The following is a 26964-nucleotide window of genomic DNA, read 5'->3' as shown; positions in this document are numbered from 1 at the left end:
TATAGATATAGATATAGATATATAGATAGATAGATAGTAACTTTATTGATCCCTAGGGAAATTCAAGTTTCCAGCATCACAGTTCCATAGTGCAAAACCTGTTAGTAAAAAGGCAGTAAAAAAGTTAGTAGTGCAAAGTACAAAAAAATATATATACCAGATATAAAAATACAAGGAGATGAAGAAAACTGTTAAAACTGAATACAGTGCAGGGTAACAGCTGTGATACACGACTGTGAATCAAAAATGAATATAGTGCAGAAGAGACTGTTAAAAACGAGTATAGTGCAGGGTAACTCCAGTAGCTTAGTCTATGAAAGTGCACTGTGTGCATTATTATCTGTCCTGCAGACCGTCCTCCTTTGCCCCCAAATGTGTAGTAATATAAATAAATAAGAATATTAGTTTAAATGTGCTGTATAAATCAATGCAGTGTTAATCCCAGAGTAAACCAGATTATTGCATATCTGAATTATTGCACTAAACTATCGTACTGTGAAGTCATTATTGCACAGTTGAAGATATAATACAATTACGGGGTTAATGCTGCTGATAGGGGTAAAAAATAATAAATATATGTTGTGTGTGTATATATATATATATATTTATATCTATATATATATAGATATATATATATACACTTATATATTTATATATATATATATATGTATATACATGTGCAGTGCACCGCACAACACAGAAGCAAACCAAGGAGGGTGAAAAGAGGAAAGGTTACGCGTCATATCTTTGGGGTGCAACACATGCGCATTAAAATCTGGTCTGCACTTGTGGAAATTGAGCAAATCGTAACACACGACCGCAGCTCCAGTAACACTGTGCATTTGTTATACACCCCAAGAGCCGTGTCCCAGCCTCTTTCAATAAGCCTCGAAGCAAACCAGGAAGAGATAACTTTTTGGATCATGTGCTGAATGAAGTGGTTTCTAAGACAGTATCCAGTATCCAGTTTTCACATTGCACTCAAAAACACACTTTGTACAAGCGACACAAAGGTGAGATTTATGCTTTAATGGACACACTGTATGTTTCACTTTTACAGGACAAAAGACTTCAGTGTTCAAGCTGGTCCCAACGTGGCCTACACTGTTCAACGGGAAGCATCTGGGACTGTCCAGCACACAGTGACAGTCCCAAGACGACTACGAGGATACCTAACCAAAAAAAGAGCTCTATACAATCTTACTTGGCAACAGTTTGGCAGTTTAAAGAGAAAAGCTCACAGAGATATGACTGATTTGATTTAATAACACTGAGCTAATGCTGGTTTATCAAAAGGCAGTATTAGCATGCTGTAGGTTTTGTTAACTCACGTCTGCCCATACAGATTTAATCCATTTAAAAAGGCAAAAGATTTCCAGTGCTGGATGTCGAAGACGGAGATTGACATTATTCCTTTTCAACACTACGGTATGTTTACCTGAGTCGCAGTGAAAATAAAAAAACAATACAAACCCTGTGAAGTTATAAAAAATATTGAAACACAGTAAATGTTCTCCCAAGTCACAATGCACTGTCTACTGCTGTTGTGCTTGTGCATCAGTATGACACAGATGCAGTCCCACACTGGTGTCCACAGACAGGCCTGTATGGCTGGTATTGTTAGTCGTCTCAAGATATGGACAGCGCCTGTCTGTTGACATTGATGAGCCACACTCTACAGATAACCACTGTACTGTCACAATAAGAAAACACAGGTTCCATTTCAAACACTTGGTCACAAAGTGGAAATATACATTATTTGCAAAGGTAAGGGGGTAAAGGTAAGGGGCTCAAGAGTTGCTGTGTAGTTGGTCTGCAAATGCTTTGGATTTGAGAGGAAATTCATCTTGAGGAGAGGAGGTGAGATCTAGCAAACAGGAGGAGCTGACTCTCTCTGCATTCTAAGACTCAGATCTGTTTTCCTCTATCGCCCGCTAATAAAAAACACTGTTGGAAATCTGGCAACTCCAGTTTTTCATTTCTTTTTGTAATTGAACTTGAACTGATAAAGGACATTGTGTTTTTTTTGACAGCATTAGTACCTAATGCTAAACTGATGTTGGTGGAACATGTCGAGTGAATCCCTTCAGCGGACCCACCGGGTGATCACATGTGCTCCGGGTGGCTCTGCAGGCAGGAGATCATCTCTCGAACCGGCTTCCCCTCGAAACAGATCTGATAGACGGCTGTGAACAGAGGGAACCTGGAGAGAGGACGGAGAGACTCACTGAGACAAGACACTGAGAGGGAATGAGAGGGAGCATCATGAGGTACTGATGTGCTGCGTCAAAGCCCAATTTACATGCATCAAGATGATGACATCATTATCAATGATATTATAATTCATCCACACTAGGGCAGCACCTAACGATTATTTTCATTATCTATAAATCTGGTGATTTGTTTTGTTTAATAAACTTATTGTTTTGTCTATAAAATGTTAAAAAATAATACAAAATTCCTTCCATCGCATTTTCTCAGAGGTGACATCATCAGAGATGACAGCTAGCCTGCCTAAATACACCTAACACCTCTAAAGGCCCTGACTAGTGGGGCAGCTAACCTGAAATATTCATAACAATTGTGCATTTTGCGATAAAAGCAACACATTTTGTACAGATTTAGATTTATATGTTATGAAAAGATATAGATATCGGGGCGCTGCAAATTTGGCCCGTGAGGGCCGTGGCAGACATTTTGTCCCCAGTAACCTGCCTCATCAGTTCTTGTATCATGCTGTAAACCGGCCACCGTTTACTATGTTATACAAATATTATATATACATTGTTTAAAAAAACAACAACACAAATATACAAAAAAGTGCTATTGCATATCCAAAAAATAAATAAAACAAAAAACTCTAATCCTACTGGAGTCGGCACATTGCCGTGGTGGATTAGCTTGTGTGTCTCTTTGACCCTGAGAGCTATTCCAACAGGAGACTGATCTTAGTTACTTTATAAGTTCAACCAAGTGGGCTTGGTCACAGGTTAGAGACCAGACAAATATCAGCTCCCTTGCTCAGATATGAAGGCCGTTGCAAAAGTAAAACATTGTTGTATGAACCTGAAGCGCCTACCCAAACTAAAACGTTCTCATGCGACCTGGGACTAGAGGTTACCGGCAGTCCTGAACTTTATGCAGCGATATCTCTAGCAACTGTTCAGCTAATAAAAAGAGAAATACTCCGATGGAAAGCTGAAAATCTTGCCATTTTAAAGTTGTGTTGGTTGTCATTCTGTCATGAAGGCGAGGGGGTGAAGTTTGACCCTTGAGTGACCATGCCTCCTTTTATTTGTTTTTTGTGTTTTTCTGAGGTTAAAAGCTTTTAAAAAGCCTTAAAAAAAAAAAGAGGGAAAATACCTGTCTGTTATCTTCTGACGTCTGATCTAATCAGCTTGAACTCACTTTGGAAATCATCAAGAGTCATAAAAATCAGTTTTCTGCAACATTTAGGAATATTAAGCGCCTATATGACGGCCTTTTTTGAAAAATGTCTGCCACGGCCCTCAGGGGCCAAATTTGCAGTGCCCATATATCTCTATCTTTTCATAACATATAAACCAAATGTGTTGCTTTTATCGCAAAATGCACGATTGTTGTGCTTAACTGTCCCGCTATGATATCCATCTGAACATCTTATTGTCGGCAAGAAAGCAAATAAGTGTATTTCCCAAAGTGTCAAACTATTCCTTTAAGTCTAAACATTATTGCAGTAATGATTTAACATGATACACAGAGAGGCCTGTTAAATACCAAAACAACAGTGAGACACGTCAGACAGACAGGTAAATAAAGAAAGAGACTGTCGTATACTGACTTGTCCACCAGGCCCTTCTCCTTGAGGATGTGGTAGACCTCTGCTGAGGTGGCCGGACCCTGGAGCTTCTGACCATTCAGCATCTCCTTCTCCAGCTCCACGATGCTCTGACAAGCACACAATACAAATTCATGGAAATGGAAAAAAACATACTATTTGAAAGAAAGTAGCTCTTTTCATTTAAAACTTGAAAATTGCGCCTGCAAAGTTTTAAATAAACGTCAAGTGGACATTGTTTAACAGTCACACTAGAGAAACCGGGAGAGCGGAGGTCCATGAGATCCACCAGTATGTCCTGTGTTACAGTCACTGGTGACGGTGGTGCACCCACCTTCCCCGTTTTAGTGAAGGCCTCTGCCACTCGTCGGTTGCGGCCGCCGTAGCACGTAGTGATGAGGTCGGCCACGCCGCAGCTCTCCAGAAAGGTTGCCGTGGAAACTGAGCCGTTCTTGGAGAAGAGTTTAGCGAAGGCGATCATCTCCATCAGCCCCAGACGGATCACAGCCGCCTTGGTGTTGTCGCCGCACCGCAACCCGTCGCAGAAGCCTGCGCCCACTGCGACGATGTTCTGCTCCGAACATAAAGAGCACATACATTCACATACAGTAAGTAACCTGTAGATCTGGAGCACATCAAGCATTGGTGTACCAGTGTCTCCAAAAATGACACAATAACTATAACAGTCATATCATACTCTGTAAAGTACAATGCAAAAAATTAGGGCTGTCAAAGGTAACATGATAATACCACACATTGCATTAACACAATCGATATTTAAGAGGTTCTAGCGGGCTCAGTTGTAAAGTTAGAGTGAAGATACTGGTATCATATGAAACTACAAAACCTATTGAATCCATTGGTATCAACCATGTCATACTAGGTTGTTACGAAGGAGTCTAAATAACGCTCAAAACCTGCATTAATTTTGGTTAGGAGAAACTGTCATGGCCATTTTCAAAGGGGTCCCTTGACCTCTGACCTCCAGATATGTGAATGAAAATGGGTTCTATGGGTACCCACGAGTCTCCCCTTTACAGACATGCTCACTTTATGATAATCACATGCAGTTTGGGGCAAGTCATAGTCAAGTCAGCACACTGACACACTGACAGCTGTTGTTGCCTGTTGGGCTGCAGTTTGCCATGTTATGATTTGAGCATATTTGTTTATGCTAAATGCAGTACCTGTGAGGGTTTCTGGACAATATTTGTCATTGTTTTGTGTTATTAATTGATTTCCAATAATAAATATATACATACATTTGCATAAAGCAGCATATTTGCCCACTCCCATGTTGATAAGAGTATTAAATACTTGACAAATCTCCCTTTAAGGAACATTTTGAACAGATAAAAAGAACGTGTGATTACTTTGTGATTAATCATGATTAACTATGGACAATCATGCGATTAATCGCGATTAAATATTGTAATCGATTGACAGCCCTACTAAAAATCTGTCATGGACTATCATCAAGTTCCAAAGATTTATTTACGACTATTTCATCTCGATGAAAATCCTTAGAGCAGTTTGCAAATGTGGGCTTAGCATATTCACAAAATGGTGATATTGTATATACAGACATGCTCAAATGTGTTGGCACCCTTGCAGCTCATTGAAATAATGCTTCATTCCTCCTGAAAAGTGATTAAATGTAAAGCTATTTTGTCATGTATACTTGCTGTATGTATACACGGACAGTGTGAATGGTAGAAAAAGAACCAAGGATAACTGCCAACGAGATACAAGCTGAACCTACTGAAGGTCAACGTAGGTCAGTTTCTGATCGCACCATCCGTCACTTTTTGAGCCAAAGTGGGCTCCATGGAAGAAGACCCAGGAGTCCGCTTTTGAAGAAAAAAACATAAAAAGCTAGACTGGAATGCTAAAATGCATATTGACAAGCCACAATCCTTCTGGGAGGAAGTTCTCTGGACAGATGTCAAAACTGGAGCTTTTTGGCAAATCAGCTCGACGACGAAAAAATGAAGCTTTCAAAGAGAAGAACACCAAACATGGAGGAGGATCGGTTTTGTCTTGGGGCTGCTTTGCTGCGCCTGGCACAGGGTGCCTTGAGTTACAAAAGTTAAAAAAAATCACAATAATCTTAATATCAAATCGCAATATACAGATAGGTGTATCTTCTCAGCCCTACTTAAAACCCTCATACATAATAATCAATAACTATAGATATAGCGGTTTCCTTAGCTTCATGTGTGTACAGTGTGTGTGAGTGTGGTAGTGTACCTTCAGAGCTCCACACAGCTCCACTGTATCGGCATCATCCACCACTGTGATTCTGAAGTTTGGAGTTTGCAGCAGCTCTTTGAACAGCAGGCCGTTCTCCAGAATCCTACTGCCTGAACACACACATATATACATTATAGATTATTGTTTAAGATGTTTACAGCCATTGAGCACTGTGTTTTCCATTAAGCACCTGACCATCTTTACATTAGCTGGGTTTTCACCAAAAGTTCCCGGGACTTTTAGTCCCAGGAACTACTTTTCAAGGAACTAAAAGGTTCCTTCAGCCCACTGTTGTCTGCGTTTCCTCTGCGGCCTAAAGACCTCTGAAGATTAGGCAAATTAGTCTGCTGACATATAAAGAAGCAGCATGACAGGAGACGAGGGCTGCTGGAGGTCACAGCAGTAAACACACTCTGTAGTTCAGTGTGTCGCCTGTTTCATCTAAAACACAGGCTGGAAAAAAAGCGTTTTGTCTCACTGTGACGATATTTACTGATGCTTGTTGGATGTAATGAATGAAATGAAACTAAGAGCGTCTGTCTCCACAGTAAATCATCTGTTGAGTGTTTGATGGTTATTTATTGGTGCTTTAGATTGTTAACGCCTTGATACAATCAAAAAATAATTATTCTTTCTCTCATTGACAGCACCGCCGCTCTACGTCTCTCTCTCTCTTCTACAGCTCACTCCAACGGTTTCTTTCTGTCTTTTTTTGAATGGGTCAGGAAGCCGACAGCAGAGCCTAACTTTACTTTCAATGTTACCAAACAAAAAGAAATGCTCTCAACCCGTCCTAAAATGGTCCTAAGTCCATACTAGAGTGCTTCCTTGTTTATGAATGAAACGGTACAGTTGAAGCAGCAGCGCTGTGTGTGTGTGTGTGTGTGTGTGTGTGTGTGTGTTTGACCAATCAGCGACAGTCATCCCTGCAAACTCCACCCTGAAAGTTCCTGAACTTTCAGAAAGTATTACCCCCCACCTTTTTTGGGGGTAAAAGAGTTCCGTAAAATGATGAAATCATTTACTAGATGTGAAGCTACCGCAAAGTGGCGTGTGACAAAGAGTGCATTCTCGTAGTGCAGTGACACATCATCTGCAAACAATGTTTGTTAGGAAAGTAGTAAAGTAGTTAGAAATGAATTAATGGGCTAAAATGTGTGAGTCAAATAGAAGCCCTGCACACTGTATTAAAAAGCACCCAGCAAGTTTAATGTACGACGTTTCGATCTAACAGAGATCTTCGACGGATCTTCATAATGCCTGATGAAGATCGCTGTTAGATCGAAACACCCTGTTTGTCCAAAATGTGTGAGAACTACATGTTAATTTAACTTAATATTTTAAAAAAACAAAAGTAATTGGCTTACAGGATGCAAAAACCACATGAAAAATGAAAAAAAGACATACTGACTGTTGAAAGGAATGCCCTAATTAGCCATCAAACAAGCACAGCTAGCCTACCCTGAATATCACAAAACCTTGTTAGCAGTTAGTGCTACCACTCTGCTAAGGAGGTATTGGTATTGCAATTACAGTAAAGCAGCTCTACTCGCAAACAACCAAATGTTGTCCTTTTAAATGTCAAATTTTATCCAACTATTTGATTCCACATGTTGAAAGAATAGGCCTTCAACAAAGCATGTTGACAATGCTAGTAACTACAGTGAAAGACCTTTACAGTCAAAGTCAATAGCTTAAATGTCAATTGTGATCATGTCCCACACAGCTAGTTGGTTAACAATCTACCGTAAAATGTCCCCAGAACTTAATTTAGACCCTGTTTGGTTCCCGCGGTCGAAACAGGGATATTGTCACCTTTCATGTGCAAAGTCCTTTGATGAGCTTCCTCTGATTACAGCAAACAGACAGTACATATTGTCGGCTTCTTTTCCGGAGTCTTGAAATATTAACGGATATACTGAGGAACAAAGACATAGCCCGGAACTCTGCTTCAAACACAATGAGACTGCTCCTTTAGAAATAGACCTCAAAGACAGAGAATATTACACACCCTCCAATTTATTTTTAATCCCTTTCCTGAAATAGAAAGTCGGCTTTTTTGCAGCCCAGGTTGAAAACTAATATCCAGACACAGTCGACTCCAACACATCTACTATTAGCTCTTTAATAACTGTGGTGGGAGAAGTATTGAGACCCTTTACTTTAGAAAAAGTCTGGAAAGCTCAATGTAAAAATTACAGGTAAAGGTCCTGCATTTAAAATTATACTGACATACAAGTATTATTAATATCATTATCAATATGTTATTAAGATATCTAAAGTACTCATTATGCAGAAAAACCTCTGTCTGTATAACACACGTTTGTTTATATTACGTATGTTATATTTAACATGTATATCGGGCACTGCATGATTGTCAGATTATTGATATCACCTTCACAAAAATCAGTATTGGTCAGGCTCTAATTCATATGATAGGCTATTTTATTGTATAACCATAATGTTCTATGATTTCACATTTAACCGCACGGCCACATGTGTCCCTCTTACCGATGGTGGTTTCACAGAACTTCTCAGCTGCCACTTCGTTGGCGATGTTTGCTCCCATGAGGACGCTGACGTCAATCCCCATCTTCTCCCGAATGATGTCAGAGATGAGCTTCAGGCCCCCGGGACCCTCGTCTATACCCTGACGGACACAGAGACAGACGGATGTGAGGAGCGTGGGTGTGACTGGGGGGAGAATGATAGACATTGTGGATGTGGGAAAACGGAGGGTATGGCACCTGAATATGGTGTTAATGTCACGCAGACTCAGATCTATCATTCTAAACTTAGACATATTAACATTTATAACCACAGGTATTTAAAGAATCCATTGGTACCAACCACGGAATTACATACATTGTGTATCACTGTAAAGCTGAGACTCTTGTGGATCCAATGAGCCCAACTGTATTCATGTGTGATGATGTTAGTCCCCATAGGAGACATTTCATTGTAGTGAGACCATTTTTTTGTAAACATGACCTCACTGTATAAAATGACCTGTGGTGACCTCTAGGATAATCACAGCCTCATGAAACTTTACAGCCACAAACTAGAGACCTAGAGCATTCAATTCAATTCAATTTATTTTTATATAGCGTCAAATAATAACAGAAGTTATCTCGAGACGCTTTATATAGAGAGCAGGTCTTAGACCGTACACCATAGTTAGGAGGCAAAACAAGATCCACCAAGCGCACTGTGGCCAGGAAAAACTCCCCGTTTAGCGGGAAGAAACCTGGAGCAGAACCGGGCTCTGGGTGGGCGGCCATCTGCTGCGACCGGCAGAGGCTGGATGGCTTTTTCCTAGTTAGATTGACAATTAGGGGGTTTCTGAGCAGTTTACACAACAGAAGTGCTCGCCATCCAATCGCCGAAAAATCCAATTCTTACAGAGATCTCCAAATGTCAAAAGTTTTTGATACCAAATCACAGCATGGCTTTTTCTATGGTGTTCCTCAAGGTCTTGGTGTCTGAATGTGGTATTTAAGAGGGATTATTGATCATTTTTTATAAATTCTCGAGTGGTAAAAAATGGTTAAATTTAGCACCAAATCTGTGTAACAAATGGTATCAACCCAAAAATTGCTGCAACAACTTACGAGACATAATAGAGCATGGGGATGACCATCATATACTTCTATCATAATGTTCTAAACCTTTATACACCTTTACAATTCATTTTTATTGATTCATTAATTAATTAATTTATACCTTTTTTCTGATTCATGACTAGAACAACTTGACACTCAGTGCTGAGCAGCATCTCAAATTAATCTCCAGGTTCCCAGCTTTCAGATGATGTACACCACTTCTATGTGACATCTACTGTTGACCTGTTATCTCCCCCTAAAGACCCTGCGTACCTCCCTAAAAAAAGACTAAAACGGGTCTATTGTGGGTTAAAGCAGAACATGGTGATGAGGAGAACACTAGACAGAACGTCTCATCCTTCACACTTTCATCTCATCTTCCTCTTCTGCTGCTGATTTGGACTAAATGCGTCTCTGAAGCACAGACACGGTGACGCAGACTCTGCTTCATATGGAAACACCAAACACATCCCACACACACACACATAGACAGGGGGTCTGGAAGTGTTAATAAATTGCATTTATAACAACTATAAGACATCGGCGCTTTGAGGAACTAAAATGACGGATTTTTGTAGATATTAAAACATGAAATGCTACTGTTAACTGTATCAAACGCATTATAAAGCCTTGGATTTACATAGTATGCCACAGTGGCGCTAGCAGCCGTAATCCATACGCACCGTGCGTAAAGTGTTTTTAATATATATATATATATATTTTTTGCATTCTAACTTGAAAAACTGCAGCTGTCACAACAGCAGATAACATCTTTGGATTATGTTTTTGTTTAATAAAGTTGAAAGAGGAATTTTTCAAGCACATACTTGAAGGTCGCTGATTGGTGGACTTTTGGACATTACAACGCTCTGGAGTTATTGCAAATGTTTGGATCACACGAGTCGGAAACAATCCTACGCACAATGGCGCCTTTATGACACATAGAAAAGGCAAAACCTCACTCATATGTTCTGGTCTTGTAATAAGCTGAACAACTTCTGGGCTTCTGTATTTCAGACTCTCAACCCAGTGCTGAAATAGTGATTTTTTGTAGTTCCAGAGGAGGGTATATTAATGACGAATAAAATAAAAGATGTGTTTGCCTTTGCAACTCTTCTTGCTCGGAGAAGGATTTTGTTTTCGTGGAAATCGGAACACCCACCTAAAGCCTCCACTTGGATGAATGACCTGATGCTATTCCTTAAGTTAGGAAAGATAAAATATTCCGTCAGAGGGTTAACCCAAAAATTCCATGCAACATGGGACCCTTTAGTGTCGTATTTCGAAAGGCTTAAGACCCTTCCCCAAAATTAGGCAGGCACGTGAATTTTATTCGTCAGGATTAGCCCACCCCAGGAACCGCTCATTGAGCGCTCTACACACGGGAATGTAGTGTTAATAACTGGTGGTAAATAAGCCTATATACTTAAACAACTACAAATTTGTTTATATTTCAAAGTTAAATTAATTTATCTGTATGTATGTTTTATTTTATACATTTTGTGTATATTTTTTTTAATTAATTAATTTCTTTATTTAATTTTTTTTTTTTTTTTACATCTTACAACTCAGTTTTGAACCATCATTCCCTGTGTAGATATATCATATGTTATTTTGTCCAGGCAGTGGGGAGGGGGGAGTAGAGAAAGTGAAAATGCTCTATGTTAAATATCTGTGAATAACGTTCTTTTTCTTAAAAAAAAGAAAAAAAATACTATCAAAAAAATAATGCTTTTATTGTGAAGGATTAGTTTCATTCAAAACTGCCAGTTAGGCAACAGCTGTGGCCTAGTTTGCTCCTGATTCCTGACTTTCTATTTTGAGGGAAAACGAGGGTAAATACAGCCTTGGCGTCTGTCTCAGTCCCGCAGCACCTAAAGCCTCGTATGATATAACATATAACCCCCCCCCTCTCCATAAGTAATCAGCCTTTTTACCTGGCGAGAACATGTACACACATTTTACACACAAACAAGCTGGACAGTGTGTGTGTGTTGTGTGTGTGTGTGTGTGTGTGTGTGTGTGTGTGTGTGTGTGTGTGTGTCTTTGGCTGAGCTTTCATCCGTGTCATCTGGGCTGCAGCGAAAATGTAGATGACAGTCCAAACAAGCCCAGAGTTGAGCAGACAGCCTGTTCTGTTTGAGAGGAATTATGTGTTCTATAAAAAGCAGATTTCAGCAGATTTACAGCCAGTTCAGTCCGCTCTCTGACACAACCATACAACCGATTCTGATGAAAACCTGTGCAATAGTTAAACCGATATGAAAAGATAATGTCTGCAAAATTATTTACGAATGTGTGAATATTAATTTCCTGTTTCTAATTCTAGTCCTTTCAGGATTTTGTAGTTTTGCAATGAGATAGACACCAATGTTTCATACAGGTGTTAGTGGTCAAATCTATGGGAGCATTTTGCCAAAACATGGACTTCTAAAGATTTTTTTTAAATATTTAAGTAACCCAAGTAGGGCTGGTTTTTCAATTAAATTCAAAATACTGTATTCGTCCCTGAAGGGACAATTCAAGGGAAGCAAGCGTGTAAACAGAAATACACAGACAATTAATTTACACGCATAAACAACAAATGTGTTAAAAAGACAATCACAAGGATTAGTAGCAGCAATATCTAACACAGGTCAAAGTGTAAATGATCAAAAGTGCTAGGTTAGTTAGTTAGTTTTAGGAAAGAACTACTTGGTTGGACTTAAATCTACTACATTTGTACAGTGAAAATGACACTGAACGTTGTGAACACGGGACACGAACGATCAGCTGATTGTAACGTGACACACCTGACACGAACAGCGGCCTCCTGGATGAAAGCCTTGTGTTTTGTTGGACCCATCCACCTCCCTTCCCTCCTGCCTGGTGTGCCTTTTCACTCTTTAAACTACGTCAGCACGGCATTTTCTCGTAGTGTTTACTATTGCTGCGGAAGGATTTACATTTTATTAATGAAACACCTGGGGAGTCTCACACCGACGCTAAAGGGTGCCGTGTGCAGCTGTACCGAACACCAACAGTCGTGACAAAGCATCGGTACTTAACGCCCCGGTAATGAGAACGGGCTGGAGAGTCTGCACTTCAAGCCCATATTCATTATATAACTGTAAATAGAATATGTCTAACTGTATCTCTGCTGTTTGTGGCAGAGTGTGGAGCTGTCGAGTAATGCAGATAGTGTGGCGTGGAGCAGCTCTATGAGGCAGAAGAAGCATTATTACCTTTATGAGTGTGATTCCCCGAGCTTTGGTAGAGACACAGCCAACCATCTCGTCACAGAGATTCCGGATGAACTGGTGAGGGACCACAAACACCAGCAGGTCAGCTCCCTCGGCAGCATCACGGAGCTTCGGGACAGCCACCTGTGAGGTAAAACAAAAGACACATACAAATCTAAACCAAGCACGAGGTGGGCTTTGAATGTGAGGTCTCATTTAACACTGATTTGGAGGTTAACATTGGTTATAACTGGGCTTAATCTGGTTAAAAAGTCAGATCTATTGAACCGTTTTATCAACAACAATTCAATAATAAATGTGGTTACGACCTGTTTCCTGTTGACAATGTTGCCATTTGTGGCCACCAACACAGTGTTGCTGTACCTAGAACCAGCCAATTAGACAGTTGTCAGGCTATAAAATACTAAGCGTTATCAGTCACCCCATAGATGTGGGTCAGAAGGGGCCTACTACACCCACTAGGTTTTATCATCTATTCACATGGTAGAGCACCGAAAAAAGGTATAAAAGAACACGACAGCGACCTCTAGCGACCGTAGTAATTATGACGTATAGCAGTCTGAAGCTCCGAAAGGGATGGAGGTCAGGAACGGTGGATGGGAGACCAGAGTTTACATCCCGTGTGAAACCAACAATGTGTAGTTGTCTTTGTATTTGTTGTTATTTTAACCCAAAACACAATGGTTTTCCTTAAAGGTAACTAATTGGGTATTTTTGCCTAAACCTAAAGAAGTTGTAGTTTTATTGCTAAAAACTTAAAGAAGTCGTAGTTTTTTTGCCTAAATATAAAGAAGTTGTAGTTTTATTGCCTAAACCTAAAGAAGTTGTAGTTTTATTGCTAAAAACTTAAAGAAGTCGTAGTTTTTTTGCCTAAATATAAAGAAGTTGTAGTTTTCTTGCCTAAACCTAAGGAAACCTTTTTGTTTGTGTTCAAAACGTGAAGTTTTATTCAGTTTTTACAACATGTTAGAACGTGTTGCCTTTAAGTTTCACTTTTACAATGTAGTAGGCCCCTATTGACCCATATCTATGGTGCTTATAGTGACAGATAACGCCTATTTAATGGCCTGATAACAGTCCAATCGGATGCTGGCACAGCTTCAAAAGAAGCGAGAAGTTCATAATGACTCAAAGAAGATTGCAATCCTCCTTCCTCTTACCACATTCTCTGGCAGTTTGTATCCAGGCAGGTACTTGATGTTTTCATGCTCCGTGTTGATGATGTCAGTGAGCTTCCTGCCATTAATGTTCTCTTCGAACACCCACATCTTCACCGTGGTGGCGAAACGCAGTGACGTGGCATTGTTTCCAATTATCCTGGCGATGGCTGAGCCCCTGCAACCAAAGCAGAGGTCACGAGGTCAGCTTGATTTCACTTTCACCCCAACTCACTCACACTGAAAGCTTACTGCACCACAGATTGGTAAGACTTGAAAGCTCCCTACACAGGAGATGTATTATTCATATGACAGCGTGATGGACAGCATGGACGCTCAGTGGCCAGCAAGAACTTCTTGCGTTTGAACCCGGCCTTTCTGCGTTAAGATCACACGTTCTCCCCACATTCAAAGACAGCAGTTAAGGTCAACAAGAGACTCTAACTTGTAGGGCTGTGACGATATACACCTATCTCCCGATTCGATACTATCAAGATACTTTGGATGCCGATTTCATATGTATTGTGATTTTTAAGTATTGTGATTTATTGTGATTTTTGTTAACTTTTTTAATACTAGACCATGGGAAAAAGTTGAATCATACACTTCTATGGACTTTTACTTTGGAAAATATGTAATTGAATACAGTAAAAATGTTTGATATTCAGCATGTATGTAGTCAGAGATGTCCTGAAGTAAAAATATATCAGTCATTTCCAGTAACCCAAAAAGAAGGACAAAGATTTCAGAGACATTTCCCTCACAAATTAGTGGTATTTTCTTTTTTAATTTATAAGGGACATGTAATGTTTTATACTTCTGGTGAATATCAATCAATCTTATTTCCATATATGGATTTTGTATATACAGTTCCCTTATTTAACACCTTATTTTGAAAACTAGTAACACGTGTCTGCTTCCTCTTACTTCACCAAGTCCGTAGCTCAACGTCTATAATAAAGTATAAATGTGGAGGTAAATATTGGAGTAATTTGACAGTAATTCCAAAATAAACTTCAAATAGGTTACTTGCTTATTATCACCTAATTAATTACCATGAAATTTGTGGACCTGTAAAATAAGATAAGATAAGATATTCCTTTATTAGTCCCGCAGTGGGGGAATGTGCAGTGTGCAGCAGCAAAGGGGATGATGCAAAAAACAAGATGCATCAGCTAACACAGTGAAAAAAGAGCTAAACAAAGTGTAAGAAAATATGAACCATTTAAATAGAAGGAAGTATAAAAAAGAAGCAGTATATACAGTATTCACAATAAACAGACTTGATTGCACAAATGGAAAATGATATTGCACAGTGAGAATTACACCTGAATAGTACTGATGGACAGTTGGTGTACAGTAAAGTGCAGTTCAACGAAGCCAAATAAGATTTTTTGAATCCTATTTGCTCCATCTCTACCCACTGCTGCTTTACAACCCCTGGTGTTAATTAACCTGGAAACATCTCTGGTGGTTCAACACCACCTTCTTCTGAAATACAGCTCAGCAAGGCAGCTGACTGACCTCTGACCTCTCACCTGATGCTGCGGCTGGAGGTAGTAACATTACATCACACCCAGTCCTCCTGCCACGCACTAAACTACACCATCAACACATTCATACAGATACAACATCCCAACAGGTTGCAGCAGCAGCGCATCATGTCCTGCATCATCATCATCATCATCCTCCTCATCCTCCTCTTCCTCACAGCTTACCAGTTTCCAGAGCCGACTATGCACACTTTGAGCGGAGAGGCCATCACCGGTCCAGCTGCTCTGTGTCTCTGTGATTTATAATATCTATATGAGAGAGGAAGCAGAGCAGCAGAGACGCTTCTGATCTGTTCTCAACGAGAGGAGCGGCACGATACGCGTCGTCTTCTGGTGACGTCGTAGAATGCGCCGCGCACACAAGCCTGTTGGGAGTTGTAGTTCTCGTGCGTGTTGACGTAAACAGTGGCCTCCAGATTACATAACAGGGTGACATGTTGATGAATAATGGATATTGAATACAAATGCTCATATAGAAAGATACACATGCAGCATGGACTGTGTTTTTCATGATAAAGATCATAGAATAAAGCCCTTCAATGGGCTACTGGGATGACATCATAGGGGATAGAATAAGATAAGATGAACCATTATTAATCCCCGGAGGGAAATTCAGGTGTCAAAGCAGCAACATCAGCAAACACAGGTGAGGTAAACACAGTGAAACACAGGAGAGGTAAGGGTATACAAAAATGCGAAAAAACAATAATAGAGATATGAAAGATACAGAGTGAATGGGTGAACATAGTGTGTACAGTCCGTCAATAAATAAATGTAATATGTACATATGTGCAGTCTATAAAGTGGTATATAGGATGTGTAGTGTAAAGTAAGTGTAAAGTGTGCCAGTGGTTAGAGTCCAAGATGGTTGCAGATAGAGCATGTTTAAAGTTCTTAAAGTCCTCATAGTTCTCATATGGGGGTCAGTTCTTGGTAGTGGAGCCTGATGGCTACCAGCTGAAGGACTGACCCAGGCGCTTTGTGTTGTGCCGAGGGGGGATGAGTCTGTGGCTGAAGGTGCTCCTCATCTTGACTAGCTCATCATGGAGGGGGTGGGAGGGGTTATCCAGGATGGGGTCCAGCTTCCTCCTCATCCTCCCCTCTGCCACCACCTCCAGATCGTCCAGTTCAGATCCAACCACAGAGCTAGCCTTCCTCACCAGCCTGTTCAGTTTGTTGGCAGGTGAGTTGCCTTAATGTGGGACACCTAGACTCCAGTCAAACAAAACAAACAAATAAAGCCAATATTGGTTAACACAAGCCGTGGTGTCATGTAATCAGAATCACATAATTTCTCAAATGTCCAATCATAGATTAGGGTGGAGCAGTCTTCAAACAGGAAGCACCCTGTGTGAATACCACCCAAAGGTCAGTGGCATAGTGTTTAGAGAAACTTAATGTTAAGGGTATAAATTTCTTATAAATAAAACAATACAGTTTGATGTATTGGCTTCAAATCTTCAAATAGGCCCTATATGCCTGTTACCGTTGTATGTGTTCCCTGTATAGTGAAATAAAAAACATTTTGAACTGTTTAACATTTCATCTTTGCAATTCACAGTAGATTCATGGTATTTATTTTTAAGCTGTGCATTTAATTATGCTTTCTTTGCATAAAAGATATGACTATTTAATGTCTTTCTAATATGACCAAATGCTTAAAAACTATTGTTGTTTGTTTGATGTTGTTCAATTCTCCATGTAACATCCACACATAAGCCTAGGCTTTGTAACAGCAATAACATTGTAAGTGGTAAAATGACTGAACATGGGATTGCACATTTAGCCTTCAGTGTTTCCTACATTAATGAAGGTGATTTTTAGGCCTTTAGATAGACTTTTCAGTGTCCCACATTTCGGAGATGACTGTCCACATTAGGAAATAAATATTTGTCTTAGAAAACTTGGCATTAGAGTACTGATATGTCTACCATTTCTTTTATGAGTGTGATATTTTTTTGGTTTGATTAAAACACATCCTGGAGATGTTGGAGTGGTACTGGGTTTGGATTTAATATATTGACTTCATATCACAATATATTCCTGAAATATGAAATGCAAAAAAAATGTCCCACATTAGGTTAATTCACCCTAGTGATGGGGAAGGAACAGGCTTTACTGGTTATTCGTAGTATTGACTTAAAATTTCCTGTCCAGGTCTGCTAATAAAGTCGCAGAATGTATATTTGCTCATCGCAATTACATGTATTACAAAAAAACTGAATTGCAATAGTTACATTTTGAGTTGTTTTCTCTGCAGTTATTTTTTTGCATTTCTACAATATATTCTTGCATCAATGAAAAAGAAAAAAAATATATATATATATATATCTGTAGATGTTATGGATATAGATTTTCCCCCTGTTTGCACTTTTTCCATTGATGAAAGAATATATTGTAGAAATGCAAAAAATAAATAATAATAAAAATAAAATAAAATATAGGACTATCCATTCATAATACCTTGTGATATGTTGAAGCTGTGATGTTTCTATAATAGGCCTATTAGTGGAATAACATAAATAATTGCTCTCAGACTGTGATGTTCTCTGAGGTTTTACTGCATTATTGATCCCTGCTGCCGGCTGAAGGGGGAGGATCCTGGATCCTGGTGCTGGGGGGGAGGGACCAACCCGGGATTTCCAAAATAAAAAACGCAATAACGTCAGAGAGGGTGTGAGAGAGAGAGAGAGAGAGAGAGAGAGAGAGAGAGAGAGAGAGAGAGAGAGAGAGAGAGAGAGAGAGAGAGAGAGAGAGAGAGAGAGAGAGAGAGAGAGAAAAAAAAAGAGAGAGAGAGAGAGAGAGAGAGAGAGAGAGAGAGAGAGAGAGAGAGAGAAAAAGAAAAAGAGAGAGAGAGAGAGAGAGAGAGAGAGAGAGAGAGAGAGAGAGCTCCGCAGTGAAATAGTCGGAATATCCCTCCAGTGTGCCAACAGAGTCCCAGGCAGCAGCAGACTGGAGAGTAAAGCTGCTCTGGTTTCTTCTATCTGACTCTCTCTCTCAAATCTGCATCACTTTGCACATAAAGCTGCATCAGATCTTTGAGTTCATATCAGATCTCTCTCCTCTCTGCTGAAAAGCATCCAGACTTCAGAGTTGAGCCGAACCGAGAGCAGCCAGCAGCAACATGAGCATGAGCCGGGCAGCAGCGCGTCCGGAGAGCCCGGCCAGGAGCCCCTGCAGGCGGCAGCAGCAGCAGCAGCAGCCGGGCGGCCAGACGCACAGCCCGGCTGCGATGGAGCTCCGGTCCGGGACCAGGGACAGCGGAGCAGGGTCTGGGTCTGGACCCTCGCTCCACAAAACAGCCCGGAGCAAGAGGCACCTGGAGGGGGTCCTGAAGAAATACACCAACCCGCTCCAGGGCTGGCAGAGCAGGTAGGTCACTGTGGACTCTCACAGACAAAGTGTGTTGTGTGTTGTCATTTTTGTCACACAGTCAACTTGTGTGACATGTTGTTTTGTCTTTAGAAATCACGTGTGTGTTGTTTTAATCTTATTTCTATAATATTCCTATATTGAGTGACATCCCTAATAATATATGGATAGAGGTATTTGATCTTACACTCATAATTGAGTTTATCATCATGTCTTGAAGATCTCAGATGGAGCCCCAATTTATTTAGTCAATTTACTGTTCTGTTATGTTTTTGTTAATATTACTTACCCTACATGAAAATCTAAAACCTGTTTTCAAAAATGTAATTTAAATGTTTTGGCCCAAAAAATGTTGAGTTAATCCCTGAATCAATCTCAGATTAGCCTATATGACTCCTCAAATACATAAATCTTATAAAAACAACACATATGCAGGGATCCCAAAGTGTATCTCTCAAAATTTAATGTCAGTTTTTGACAATATTTTATTTATATTAAGGCTGTCAGTCGATTAAAATATTTAATCGCGATTAATCAAACATTTTGAATCTTTTCAAAATGTACCTTAAAGAGGGATTTGTCAAGTATTTAATACTCTTATCAACATGGGAGTGGGCAAATATGCTGCTTTATGCAAATGTATGTATATATTTATGATTGGAAATCTATGAACAACACAAAACAATGACAAATATTGTCCAGAAACCCTCACAGGTACTGCATTTAGCATAAAACAATATGCTCAAATCATAACATGGCAAACGGCAGCCCAACAGGCAACAACAGCTGTCAGTGTGTCAGTGTGCTGACTTGACTATGACTTGCCCCAAACTGCATGTGATTATCATAAAGTGGGCATGTCTGTAAAGGGGAGACTCGTGGGTACCCATAGAACCCATTTACATTCACATATCTTGAGGTCAGAGGTCAAGGGACCCCTTTGAAAATGGACATGCCAGTTTTCCTCGCCAAAATTTAGCGCAAGTTTTGGAGCGTTATTTAGCCTCCTTTGCAACAAGCTAGTATGACATGGTTGGTACCAATGGATTCCTTAGGTTTTTCTAGTTTCATAAGATACCAGTATCTTCACTCTAGCTTTAAAACTGCAAACGTGTTATTATTGCGTTAACTTTGACAGCCCTAGTTAATATATTATATATTTGACCAAAGTCGCATCAACCAACTTGGGGCAACGTGTCTATATATAGCTATATATACCATCAAGTCATCTTTCCACCCATTCGTCTGCATGTGTGCATCCTTTCCATTCATTCATTCAGTGTGAACCTGTGGTGATGGCTCAGAGAGAGGAGATGTGGGGGTGGGAGTCCCAGAAACACTGAATGAGTCATCCAGGATCAGGAAAGCCCTGCACTCCTCTCCTGCATCTCAATACTCCCTCCTCCTCCTCCTCCTCCTCTCTCACACACTCTCTCTGTCCTAGTGGATCGATAGCAAAAGCATCCAAACGTGTAATGAGCTCCATGATCACATTTTGACAGTGTGCTATACTTACTTCCACACACACAGACACACACACTGCTGTACTTGTCTCAGAAACACATGAGACGCTAGAGTTTGTATGCGTGTGTATGATATAAATATCTCAATGCTTTCATCTTGCATTCTGTCAGAGCGAGCTGAGCCCGGAGACAGACGGTATCATGTTCGTATCATCGCACTGATTGTTACTTTATTGTTGTTCTCAGTCTGTCAGAGGGGATTTAGTTGTTGTTATTTGTTGTGACAGAGAATATATACGCCAGAGAGTTGGAGCTGCTTTCAGTGTGGCTGCCAAACTTGATGAATAATGTATTCTTTGGAAGTCTGTTTCAATTTGACTGCTAGACCTGCGCGGTAGCTTTTTAAAAAAAAAATTGCAAATCAACATAAGGACTTCACATATATGACAAAAAATAGGACAAGAATGACACACAAAACATACTACAAAGGGAAACAAAAGCAAATATAGATTTTATTCATTTGAAAATTTAATTTGAGGATAAACTCCTTGAGATCAGCAGTGTAACAGAATTATGATTGGCCCCAGTACAAATTTTTCTTTCTTGGGCCCTTACCCCAAACACAAGCACACGCTTGTGCGCACACACGCATGTAAACACACAACCACTCTAGACAATTGCTATGCCACCATGGAGAGGCTCACCATGCAACTCCCATCCTGCAAACCAGATCAGCACCATGGACAGCAGCCGGAGCGCCAAATTTATCAACACTATTTAACAGCCTGCCCTGAGGATCCGGTCATCACAAGTGGACAGCTCTAAGTATACAGGTGTGAACGCACCTGTACTTAGAGCTGTCCACTTGTGATCCGATCACTGAGGACGCATGTTAATACCAGGTCTGAACAGGGCTTGAGACACACCTGGCGCAGATCTGCTTTCTACTGAGGCAAAGGCAGTGAAGAAGAAGACTGCTTGCATGGATGTAAACAATGCTCGGTTTTAAATATTTAAAAATCGGCTTTGCAAATATTTTATGAGCAAGGAAATGCATTCAACATGTTTGTTAAACCTCAGACACACAATGTGTTTAGGTGATAAAACATTGGATGTATAGACATTAATTGTAAACTTAGGCTTTAAATACCAACTGATGGGAGATGTCAATTATTTTCCCACTCTATATTTCATTTCTCCATTTTTCCTATCTCCCTTTTCCCCTCACTTGTCTACTGCTGTCTATCTGTGTGTCTCTCTTTATCTGTCAGTGTCTCCCCCTCTGTCTGCTGCTACTATCTAACTGAACTGCTGTTTTCATTCTCCCGTCTCGAGCCTCTATGCTTCCAGTTGCCGGTCTGCTCTGCAAACTTGACTGATAGATTTAGTAGCCAGTGAGAGTTACATGGCCTAATGGTTGGCTGGACACCTCGCTGACGGATGATTGAGGTGCGCGGGTCAGAGTAAGATCAATGCACTCATTGCCCAAGCCTTTCATTCAGCTCTTATTTCACCCTCCAGTGTTTGCTGCACAAGACAACATGGATAAGATCTGCATTCTACACCTCCATCAGGTCCAGTTGAATGACCTTTATACCTGCTTCTGCTGGCTGGGCTGGTGTCATTAGACTGAAGCCAATTCCTGCCATGTTTGTCTTTCACTCCCACTGGAGGAATACAATGAGGAGGACAACCATTGAGTCTATGAACGATGGTGACGGCCAAAAACCAACAGTGTGTTCCAACCCACATACTTCAGTACTTACACTTACTATTTTGAGTGCATAAGTCCGTTCACACTGTGAAGTAAGGCAAAATGCAGTGCACTCGAAGTACCCGGATGTTGTACTCAAAACGGTCAAATCGTTGAGTGTGGAAAGTGTCCAGCATTCCACACTCTATTGTCTCCATCTTGGCTACGTAGCGGAAGGGACGGAACCACGACCACTATTCAAACATGTGAAAATGGCGACAGATGATGCAGGAGCTTTTGCGGTGCTGAACAACGTACCTTATGGATGTAAGTTGTAACGTCTCACGTCTACTCATTTGATTTTGTTTTCTGTGTATTCTGGATCAACAAAGCAGGCAGATATATTGGCGGGTAGTGGACGGGTAAAACCTGAAGGAGTCAGCAGTGCAACACAAAGGATGCCAGCTGCCGTAAAACCCCGAAGAAGAAGAAGATATTTTGGCGGGTAGCGAGCCGCGGTCAAATGTTGCGATTGTCATTTCTGGTCCGTGCGCCGCAGAGTTTTCGATTTGAGACGACCCTACTCCATTGAAATTCACGCACTACTCAAGTAAGTACAGAGTGCACACAGTGCACTACATTGAAGTGTACTTCTGGAAGTACGTGGATTGGAACACACTGCAGGATGGCGACAGCCAAAAACCAAGATGGCGTCAGCTAAAAACAACTTCTGGTTACAAAAAAACAAGATAGCAACCGCCAAAAACGAAGATGATGACAGCCAAAAATAACTTCTGGTTGCAAATAACCAAGATGGCGACGGCCAAAGACCAAGATGGCGACGGCCAGAATGCCGAACTTGAAGTTAAAAACGGCAGTTAACAAACCAATGGGTGGCGTCATGGTGACTACGTCCACTTCTTCTATACAGTCTATGGTCACACCAGTGTCAGTGAAGTTAACATGTCATTGTGCTCTGCTATGATCCCGGCTGCGTCCGGTGACAGAAGACACCGAACATAACACCTAATGTAGACGGGAGCTTAGTGATTCACACTGCTTCATGCTTGTGCTGCTGATCATTTACATTTAAGAAAGAAAGGAGGTCTGGGTTGGATCCACTTGATGTTCCACTGCATGCCACACAGTCGCATGACAGCAGTGGAGCGGAAGAAACAGATTGCTGTGTGAAAACAGATTTAAATTATTCATAGTGGCCTCTTTCTTCTCATTGCTCGGTTTCCTTGTCTTCTAGTAAACCTTTGTGCTTTCTTTTCTCTATCCCTGTAGCACCCCTTTCTCTCTCTTCATCCATCCCTGCTTCCGACCCCCCTTGATGGTTCTCATCAGTGCTTAGAGATACTGGTTCATGACCATATTAAAGACTCCAGGGTGAAATCACTCCAGTGTGAGATGGAATACGATTTGTCCTCACTCTCATCACAAGAGGAGAATGCTGACTGAGCAATACTACACTAACAGTGGTTGTCATTGTGTGTTTACGTGTGTGTGTGTTAGAGAGAGACAGTGTGAGCAGGAGGTTCAAAGGGGAGTGATAAAATATAACAACCGGAGCACAACAATGACTCTCAATGGATGCGCTCTTGTGATGTTTCAAGCTGCCACGCTGCAGAGAGTGTTACAGTGATTTGCTCATGTCTCACTCCCTCACTGTGTCTCTGAATTTAAAGATTAATAGGAGAGTTGTTAAGTTTTGATTTATGTGTAGTGAGTCAGAGAGAAACAGGTGTGGAGTCGGGAAGATGTCTGAATTTAGTCTTTTTAGTTCTTTTTTTAATCAAACAACAAAACAGATAACAATGCAAACACAAAAACACACACGGTCATTCAAATGGTAAATGGCCTTGCATTTATATAGAGCCTTTCTAGTCTCAACCCAACAGGCAACAACAGCTCTCAGTGTGTCAGTGTGCTAACTTGACTATGACTTGCCCCAAACTGCATGTGATTATCATAAAGTGGGCATGTCTGTAAAGGGGAGACTCGTGGGTACCCATAGAACCCATTTTCATTCACATATCGTGAGGTCGGCGGTCAAGAGACAGATACAAACTGATACAAAAAAATGATTTACTATGAACAATCATGCCATTAATCGCGATTACATTTTTTAATCGATTAACAGCCCTAAAATGAATTATATTTTTGTAGACTGAGATGGCAATCCTCCCTCCCAAACCAGTCCGTCCTCTCTTTGCCCTTGCTCTGTCCCAACCTCTCTTCGTCTCATGTTTAACTGTCTCCTTATGTCTCTGTCTCTTCTCCCTGCTGCAGATATTTTGTACTGGACCCGGAGGTTGGTCAGCTCCAATATTTTCTGAATGAACTCAGTAGAAGCCAGCGACCTCCCAGAGGGTCTCTGCCTCTCCTTGGAGCAATGGTGGTCTCCAGTGACGAGTATCCCTACATGTTTACTATACAATCCAATACTGGGGATTCCTACAAACTCAGAGGTAAGAGAAGGTGTCTTTGTGAGACATGGTAAGCTGGGTATGCCACTGTCAAATGGTTATTATTAACTATTATGAAAACTCTTGCTTGGTGAAATCCAGAGGACAGCTACTGCACTGTGTACACTGTGAGAAGCATGATGTCAATTTGGTATTTTCTTGTATCGCAGAAGTTGCGGTTCGTCAAAGACTCTAAAATCATGGATGTTGGAGTTTGAATGAATGGGTGATAGTACAGTGTCATGTTAACAGAACCTAAACCTGTGATAGATTACCTTTTCAAACCAGTTTTAAGTCTCTGAAAGTTGATTTTTGAAGAGTTCTGAGATGTGGACCAGCTTGAAAACGAGATGGTGCATCTCAAGGGGTCTGTCCTCTAACCTCTTTAATCCGACGGACCCGGTACTGGGTTTGGCTGAACTGTGACGTACTCTTTGCCCCAAATTTGATTGGCTGTGATCTAGTCACCCTATGTAAGGCAGTGATAGTGTTGTCATGGGAACCAGACCCCCAGCATCTCAAGAACTCATAACTCTTTGACGTTCAAGTCCCAGCGTTGCTCCCTGATGGAAGGGAAATCAAAGAGTCATATCAGAGACTCTGCTAGCCTAGCATGAGGGAGCCTTCAGGTCAGTACTTTACTTTGAAGGTACGATGGAGTGATTGTTGACGCAGTGCTACAGTGGCCTGTATGCTTGTCATTTGTCTTATGTGTCAACAGCACGGAGGGGAATTGAGTGGGAATGTTGTTGTCAGCAAATCTGTGCACACAGCGTACAGGGAGACTAAATCTTCCAGGTCTGTACCAGTGGTTGTGTTGGACTTCCTCATTGTCTGTCATGTTGATGGAAAGGGTCCTAAAATTCCGTTATAATCTATTATTAACCGTCATTTAATTTTAAGTTCTTTATGCCTCCACGCCGGCGACAGCCGTGGTTGGTAGCATTATGTTTTCAGGTCGTCCGTCAACCATTCTCGTCAATGCAGTATCTCAGGAACGCCTGGAGGGAATTTCTTCAAATTTAGCACAAGTCCATTTGGACTCAAGGATGAACTGATTAGAATTTGGTGGCCAAAGGTCAAAGGTCGATGCGACCTCACGAAACACATTTTTGGCCGTAACTCAAGAATTCACATGTTAATTTTGACAAATGTCTAACAGGATGAAATGAGGAAGTGGTGACATTTTGGATAGACATGAATGTAAACTGTAACTTGACTTGAACAGTTCACTCGCCACGGTGCTGCGTGTATTGTCTAGGACACATGCAGCCACTTTCCCAGTAACACCCGTCTGCCTGGTTTAACATTAGCGAGTGTCCGACAGACCGTGTGTGTTTGGTTTGTGCCACGTTCGGAGAAGTAACTTTAGCGTTGCTGGTGGCTTCGTACTCGCCATTGTCACACACATGCGGTCTGTCAGCGAGGAATAACGTTAGCAAGTGTCCAACAGACCGTGTGTGTGTGGCGGTGGTGAGTGTGAGGTCTGGTGGCATTATAGCTGTGAACGTAGCTGTAGCAGTGTGTGTACAGTTTATTTGTCGGTAAATTAACGCTACAACTCCTCAAGACCCGAGCCAAGTTCACGTACCCTGCAAAGCCGTCTCAGACCCTCTTAAGGTCGGCTGTTAAGGTGGACCAGCTGCTCCTCTGAGTTTTGCTAAGTTTTTGAATTAATTTTCCATATTTCTTTTAACCGTTTAACTGATAGCATTAACAGGTCAAAATTCTTAATGTCCGCTAACGGTTAATTATTAACATTGCACCTTTAATAATTTTCAGTGACATGGAAACACATTGAAAGATTCAGTTCTTCTCCATCAACTTTCACTCTTTAATTCCTTGATTTTTAAAAATTCCTGCAAAAAATGTCTTTATAGTGTTTGACCTAAAAATGCAGATTTCTCTGCAATAATCAGGCAGTCTGAGAAGTGTCACTAACATGCAGAGCAGACCAAATATAGCATTGATTGAGGTGTCTGACACATGAAGAATACTGTGTGATTGGCTGACCGCAGGGGTCACAGTATGCCCGGCCCTGTGACTGTCAGAGTTGACTGTGAATTGCTAATCGCTGTATGTGACAGCTGTGATTTCCTGTTCACGCTCTCCTCGCCTGTCCATCTCTCCCTCGCTCTCTTTGTCACACTGATGGCTTTTTGACAGAGCTGTGTTAAATTCAGATTAGACTTTTTATCACTCCTCCTCTGTGAGCGTCACAGAGCGTTCATCTCTTTCTCATCAGCAGCAAAACAAAGATAAAACCAGTCCAGACTACTTCTGGTTTGTCTAGTCTGGTTTGTGATGCAGGGACAAAAAAACTTTAATACGGAATTCAATC

At 40.9% G+C, this 26964-nt stretch overlaps 3 protein-coding genes across 4 annotated transcripts in view; 1 reads left to right on the top strand and 2 right to left on the bottom strand.

The window, feature by feature from the left end:
• The window catches only part of cndp1 (carnosine dipeptidase 1), a 149696-nt gene that overhangs the window by 117113 nt on the left and 5619 nt on the right, over positions 1–26964 (bottom strand). The gene's annotated exons all lie outside the window — the stretch shown is intronic.
• Positions 1009–15974, bottom strand: gpd1l (glycerol-3-phosphate dehydrogenase 1 like). Its single transcript, XM_074654456.1, has 8 exons — positions 15790–15974; positions 14075–14249; positions 12897–13037; positions 8582–8720; positions 6068–6180; positions 4152–4388; positions 3821–3927; positions 1009–2203 (listed from the first exon to the last, which is right to left on the bottom strand). The coding sequence occupies exons 1-8, from the start codon at positions 15831–15833 to the stop codon at positions 2107–2109; spliced, it is 1053 nt and encodes a 350-aa protein (XP_074510557.1). The 5' UTR covers positions 15834–15974; the 3' UTR covers positions 1009–2106.
• LOC141779577 (oxysterol-binding protein-related protein 10-like) overlaps positions 18297–26964 on the top strand; it is a 49089-nt gene continuing 40421 nt past the window's right edge. Inside the window, exons 1-2 of one of the 2 annotated variants that reach the window (XM_074654466.1) lie at positions 18297–18996; positions 24448–24626. In XM_074654466.1, the coding sequence (XP_074510567.1) occupies positions 18749–18996; positions 24448–24626 (427 nt within the window). In that variant the 5' untranslated portion in view covers positions 18297–18748. The remainder of the gene's footprint in view (positions 18997–24447; positions 24627–26964) is intronic. The other variant, XM_074654465.1, reaches the window with a different exon arrangement.

Source organism: Sebastes fasciatus, chromosome 12 (assembly GCF_043250625.1).
Source record: "Sebastes fasciatus isolate fSebFas1 chromosome 12, fSebFas1.pri, whole genome shotgun sequence".
NCBI lineage: Eukaryota > Metazoa > Chordata > Actinopteri > Perciformes > Sebastidae > Sebastes > Sebastes fasciatus.
This window is presented reverse-complemented; position numbering and strand designations above follow the sequence as displayed.